Raw genomic sequence first — 7144 nt, 5'->3', positions numbered from 1 at the left:
TGGTTGGTGGAAGGCTGCTGTGTGTACTAGTGGTTATGGGAAGGCTGTGGTTGGTGGAAGGCTGCTGTGTGTACTAGTGGTTATGGGAAGGCTGTTCCACACACTGAGTGCTTAGCTTATGCATACTAAATGTGAATAGGAGCCCCACAGTTGCGATAATCAAAGTTGTTGCTAAAGGTCAGCTGCAGAACAAAATCGCCTTCAGTCGGGCGAAGGCGATCTAAAGATAGAGAAGGAAGAACTGGGGTTATCAACGCTGTGGTAAGATGTAAAATTAAGTGTGCAAACCACAGGCCGACAGGAGCACTGCTGACAGGAATCCCTGAGGTAATCTTGGTATCTAACTACATAACCCACATAGGTCCCATCAGGGCCATAAAGATCATTGAAAGACAGCACTAACGATAAAGATACTACTCAGACTGAAACCTGTCAGCCTCATTCATGAAATACATGAAAGATTACAAGTTACAAGACAGAATACAGACAGGCACTTCTACCCAACAAAGCTGCATACTAGCTAACTGCAGCGTGCGGAGATGTGACTGATTCCTGTTGAGACAGGCTCTCTCTCTCTCTCTNTATATATATATATATAGATAGATAGATAGATAGATATAGATATAGATATAGATATCTATAGATATATAGATATAGATAGATATAGATATAGATATCTATAGGTATATAGATATATAGATAGATAGATATATGCCTGGCTTTCCTGGAACTTACTACGTAGGCCAGCAGTCCCTGAACAGAGACTTACATGCCTCTGCATCATTGCTAGAATTAAAGGCATGTGCCACCATGCTCGGACAGATCCCAACACATGTTCAGTGTCTATGAAGTCTCCACTTTGCACACAGTATTTGGATGGTTAAGCGAGCGATGCGAGCAGCACGCCCATGACGTCATCCTTTGCGCACAGTAATTGGACGGTAAGCAAGCCATACAAGCAGCATGCCTGTGACGTCACCCTTTTCCGTACAGTAACGAGACAGTAAGGGCGACGTGAGCAGCATGCCCGTGACGTCATCCTCTGCGCACAGTAATTGGACCATAAGCAAGCACGATGCGAGCAGCATGCCAGTGACGTCACCACCCACCCTTACATACGAACCGTGCTGCAGTTGCTGCTGGCTGAGATGCATTTCTTGTCGTCACACCACTGGCACCCGTTCGTGTTGGCTGTGCAGCTGGCACAGTCAGCATATCTGTAACATCTGTCATCGGTAGCAGCTGCAACACCCATGGGAGAGAAACACACAGCCGGCTCACATGAAAACGTCATGATTCTGAATTCACACGCATAGTTACCTACTTAAGGATCACTAGCTAGCACGTCTCTTACCCACAAAAGAAAATATCGGCAGCAATATAAGTATTAAGCTAACTTTGTACTTCCAGGACACATTTTTAAGTTTATTCATTTAGAACAAGGAGCTTACCAATAGTATACATCCAAATAAAATACAATAATAAATAGTTGAAATTTATGACTCTAGAGATATTTAGAGAGACAATGTAACACAGAGGGGCAAAACCTGAAAATGTTTATTAGTTACAGCAGCAAAATCTATCAAAGCCTTCACCCAGCTGAACTCCGTAACTGTCCCACAAATTGTAACTATAAATACTGACTGATAATCTCTCCTAACTCTAATTATCCATTCAACACATCATAATAGAATATGGCACGCCCAAGAAAAGCTTCACAGATCGGCAATGGACGTGGGGAGTATTGAGCTTAGGACTGCCAACTGTTAACCCTGCTGTGTGATATTTTTATTTGTAAATTCATTATGATGGGATAATTTTTGTTCCAAAATTGAAAAATCAATGCTATAAATGTGGTTTTGCAGCAATTCTAGATGAAACGGCAAATGTAAACTATATTACTTCTTTTGTCTCTTTAAAGTAAACAATATTTCTGAGAAATTATGCATTTAAAAATTATTTAACATGCACTATAAAATAATTAATGTTATGCATAAAATATTCCCATACACATTACAAAACTAAAACTGGAAGCATCAAAAATAAATAAATAACTGCTGTCTAGTTCAAGTATCAGACTTCATAACTAGAATATTTTTAATTTCTAAAATAAGGAACCTCATATCAGCGAAATCAATCTACTTTTAAATAAACAGAGAAGTTTAAAAATCAGACTGGAAGGGAAAGCATCTCACCCGTTTTGGGAGGGCACTTGGCTCTGAGGATATTATTTGTACTCCCAGACTCCCAAGATTCACAGTGATTCTTATTCCAAACACATTTTATCCCTGGACCAGCGTTTCTGCACAGTTCTTCATCTCGGAAAGCTTTGCAATTTGGGGGTTTATACACAAGGATATCATTAAGGAGTACACTAGAAAATCCACCAAATATATACATTGACCTATGAAAAAATGAGAGACAGTATACCTTAGCAAAGCAGGACTGAGTGGCCTGGTGAATTAGTGTGAAGAATAAAGAGAATTAACATTTAAATGTTTGTGTTTGTGCCCAACTTTTCTTTGAAATCTTATTTCTTCTAACATACAGCATGATGTAAAAAGCCCAGATTAACTATTTTAAGATTTTTCTTGAGAATTTTTCAGATAAAATCTGAAATATAGTATGTCTTATGGAAACATTAAATTTCCAGACATGTTTATTACTAATGGAAAAAAAAAGAAACAAGAATGTTACATTCCTTTTATCAGAAAATGTACTACCATCCTATAAAGGAAACAATTTTTTAAGAAATACATTACAATCATAATATAGTAATATTTAATTATGGTAATAGATAAATGTTAAGGTACACTTTAGAATAGCTGTCTAGATTTACTTTTTTTTTTTTCAATACGTGTTTGGGAATTTTGTTTGGTGATGTTTGTTTTGTTTTGATGTACTGTGTTTGGCAAAGGTCTCTAAATGTATCCTTGGCCAGGCTGGAACTTGTACCCCTTCCAAGCCTTGAACTCACGATCCTTCTGTTTCAGGGACAGAGTGTGGGGTGGAAGGCATCACGATTTGAGCCTGGAATTGCCACTCAGTGCTGACATAGAATTCAGATCATTCCTTCTTGTAAAGAAGAGATCGAGGAAAGTCATGGTAAAACTTCCACACCCAGGTCTGTAACACAGTCCTCACAATCCTAAAGTGTCTAGCACTATCAGTGACAATTCTAGCACCCCCTCAAAGCCACACAAACTGGTCCAAAATGCTTCAAGAATACTTTTTATAGTAAAAAATAAAATCAAAATCAAACCCTATTTCCCACAATGAAGCCAGAGGTGGGGAGGAAGGGGATTCAGAGAAATCTCATCCGTTGCGATTTTTAAGTTATAAAGTTTTGTTGTGAATAACAATTCGTTGTATGGCTACAGTAGGAAATAACTGAGAGGAGGTAATAATAGGCCTATAAAAACAACAGTCTGAATTGATCATTTCAAGCACCCCCTTCTGGGGGGAGCAGGCCCAACACCTCGCCTGGGTAGCACAGTAGAGCTGACCCTGGTGGTAAAGGGCACAGGTGAGCTGGCCTTGAGGTTTGAGCATGAAAATGGCAGCCCTGCCTCTTGTCTGTTGAGTGGTGGTGTGAGATCTCCTCCCCTCTCTTCTCCCCTCACCACCTGCAATGGTCAGGTGGGCTGATCCCACCAGGATCATGAGAGCAGGAGAGCTGCTCCTGCCCCTTACCTGCTGCAGCACTCAGAGGCCCTGCCCCTCACCTGGGCAGCACTGTAAGGCTGACCTTGATGGCAGGGTTGGGGAAGGGGGTCACAGATGAGGCAACCCCAAGGGTATGAGCATGAGAGAGCTGGCCCTGCAACTTGTCTGCCATGCTGTGACATCAGCAACAGCGAGATGCCCTCCCTTCCCCTCACTCCTTGCCACCTACAGCTGTCCCTGCCCCTCACCTGCTGCAGCGCTTGGGAGAGAAAGCCCTGCCTGGGCAGTACAGTAGAGCTGGCCATGGACGTGGGAATTTTGGGTGAGCCAGCCCCAAAGGCATGAAATGGGAGAGCTGGCTCTACCCTGTGCTGACAGCAGCATTGGCAATGGTGTGGGTACAGGACACCCAGTGGTGGACCAGCTCAGATTCCTCCCAGACCCAGATCCAGGGCTTTGGATTGTCCCACCCTAATATCTAGCCCATCTATTAATTGCTGGAGTGCACGAAGGGGCAGGTCCTATAGATTCATGACTCAGGGCAACACAGGATATTCTAGAAGAGTCCCATTGAGGTTCCAGTATTGATAGTGTAGCAGAAGCCAGAGGCCTCATACTAGAACAAGGAGTCACTGCAATGAACATTTGCAATCACACAAGTATGGGCAGAGAGCATACTGTGGGACACTGTGACACACTACAGATTCCACGAGATTTTTTTTTCTCTGTTGTGGGGGAGGTTGCAAAAGTTGAGGGCAGGTACAAGGGGCGGGGAGATGAGTGGGATTGGGGTACATGGTGTGAGATTCACAAAGAGCCAATAAAAACTTTTTAAAAATCAAAAAAACTGGAGTTCTGGAATTTGGGTTTCTTTTAAATATACAGAATTATAAAAATATGCTTTCATGTTAGTCCCAGGTGTGGGGATGTGGGGCTGCATCAGAGTGTCTGCAGCGGCTGACTATGATTTCCCTTGTGCTCTAGCAGAGGCGTCGTTTTGCCAGCTGCAGAGAGTTTCTGAGACTGTGCGATATTTGGAATTCTACAAACTTTTCAAAGGGTTTAAATGTTAGGGTCCTGAGAGGCAGGGGGTTGGACATGAATTCAACTGTAGCATGGATTACATACTTCCAGTACAGCTGGACTACAGAATGAGACCTTGTAGGAGGCAGAGGCAGGCGGATTTCTGAGTTCGAGGCCAGCCTGGTCTATAAAGTGAGTTCCAGGACAGAGAAAGCCTGTCTTTAAAAAAAAAAAAAAAACAGAATGAGACCTTGTATCAAAAACAAACAAAACAAAAATATAAACTAAAGAGACTGCAATTTAATCCTATACTCCAATTTTCAAAAGACACACAAGTATTAAAGTGTAGGGAGGTCAATAATCTACCGACATCAATTCACATGTGTAATTAATGGCCGGACTACACTGGGAATCTGATTTTCCGTTTCTTTGTGTGTAGAATAGGGAGTACAGAAGTCTTCATTTCTTCCCCAGGTCTTTTCAGAGACTCATTAAGAAAAAACAAAGAAGACACAGAGACCCCACTAGGAAGCTTCGGTCTTAGCTCAGCACCTTAATCATGGAGGATATGGATGACAAACTGTAATGTATTCAAGAAGAAGGTATAAAATTCAGGGTCAATGATCGTCAACAATAAGTGTCCAAAGAAGTTTAGCTGTGGGAAGCTGCAAGCACATATGTTCTAAGATGACTATTAAGTCCCTACCCATTGATGACGACTGCAGAATGCCCAAATCGGTTGACATCTCTATGGAGATTTGGTTTAGGCAATGTCTTCCATTCATCACAAGCTAGAAAAAAAAAAGAAAGAAAAGCTGTAAGAAATGCAAATGAAATAATAGAAAATAATCACTGATGAAATTAGAGACAATACTTAAAATCAGAAAAAAAAAGATTAATTCCCCATTATCTGCAACTTAGTATATCATTAATCAACTACCATAAGTCTTCAAATAAAATCAACTCATTAAATTCTCACTAATAACTTGAAATATATGAGAATTAACAAAAGAGTGAATGAAATTGTATCTTTTGTGTTTGGAGAGAATTCCACTGACTTATCTTTACTGAATACATCAGAATTCATATAGTAAAACCCATGCATGTCACTACTGGGCACACCTATAAACGCTATCAATTATCACCTGCATATAGAAGTGAGTGGGACACATGATATCCACTGACAGAGTGTCCAAAGGAGACCATGAGATAATATTTAAATGGCCTTAATGATAAAATGTTTCAAAAAATTTGCTTTTATTTAATGTTGGAAGAAATACTTCAGTTGCACAAAAGCCTTGATTTAAAAACTTTTTAAACAACAAAAGTAATTCAGTGATATAAAGACTATGGAGAGGAAATGGTTAAAGACAAACTATACTATACTTGAGAAGGAGACGGGGAGGAACACAGCAGCTTAGAGGGAGGAGGAAGAATGATGCAAATTCAATTTTCATAAACAAAATTCTCACAGAAATGAAAAGAGAAGAAAATTTATCACCTCAGTACAATATTAAAACTAGCACACATAAACACTGTCGTTAAGAGTTCAAGTGACTTGGTGTCCAGCACCTGGGGACAGGCTTAGGACATTTTATTGCCTTTCAATTTCCTAAGCATGCTGTGTCAAAAGAGGCGCAGGTGTTTAGTTTAATTGTATTAAGGTTTTGAAAATATTATTTTATTAACCTTAGAAATCTACAAAAATAGTAAGTACATAGAGCTAATTATAAAGGTTAAAATTATAATAAATTACATATTTTCTTACCCATAAAATTGTGCCTATAACACAAACAGTAAAGAGTTTTTAACTCAATATTCATACTAAATGATCAAAGGGTTTATAAAAACCAAAGTCATAGTTAATAAACTGAAGCTCGGATATGAAAGTAATCAAATGCATCCCAACTTGTATTTCCCAAAGAATATTCCAAGAACACAAACAGAACCAAAAAACAAAATAGAGCCGGGCGTGGTGGCGCACGCCTTTAATCCCAGCACTCGGGAGGCAGAGGCAGGCGGATTTCTGAGTTCGAGGCCAGCCTGGTCTACAAAGTGAGTNCCTGGTCTACAAAGTGAGTTCCAGGACAGCCAGAGCTATACAGAGAAACCCTGTCTCGAAAAACCAAAAAAAAAAAAAAAAAAAAAAACAAAATAGAGTAATCTTTAGTCTGTAAAATAGAGTAATCTTTAGTCTGTAAAGCTCTTAAGTTGACCAGAAGAACTGTCTTATGTGTTATAGTTAATTTAAGAAATGTGCAGTGTGTATTACCAATATAAAATTGCCTTCAAAGTGATGTTTGCCTACATAACTTAAAATTTTTTACAAAAATTCAGTGAGGTTACTACAGAACCGTCTTGTGTTATGAATGAAGAATCAGACCTACTGAAGGTAAGCAGCAAGCTTAAGATTGGTTACAAACCTTTTCTCTTTCTGTTATTTGGTTCATGTGTA

At 39.8% G+C, this 7144-nt stretch overlaps 1 protein-coding gene across 2 annotated transcripts in view; it reads right to left on the bottom strand.

Annotated features, from left to right (window-relative positions):
• The window catches only part of Atrnl1 (attractin like 1), a 515328-nt gene that overhangs the window by 440141 nt on the left and 68043 nt on the right, over positions 1-7144 (bottom strand). The window contains exons 11-13 of one of the 2 annotated variants that reach the window (XM_021151617.2): positions 5396-5480; positions 2196-2404; positions 1124-1242 (exon numbers count right to left, since the gene is read on the bottom strand). In XM_021151617.2, coding sequence (XP_021007276.1) covers positions 1124-1242; positions 2196-2404; positions 5396-5480 — 413 coding nt within the window. Of the gene's footprint in view, positions 1-1123; positions 1243-2195; positions 2405-5395; positions 5481-7144 lie in introns of those variants that run through there. The other variant, XM_029472585.1, reaches the window with a different exon arrangement.

The sequence above is a fragment of the Mus caroli genome, chromosome 19, assembly GCF_900094665.2.
Source record: "Mus caroli chromosome 19, CAROLI_EIJ_v1.1, whole genome shotgun sequence".
In the NCBI taxonomy this organism is placed as follows: Eukaryota; Metazoa; Chordata; class Mammalia; order Rodentia; family Muridae; genus Mus; species Mus caroli.
This window is presented reverse-complemented; position numbering and strand designations above follow the sequence as displayed.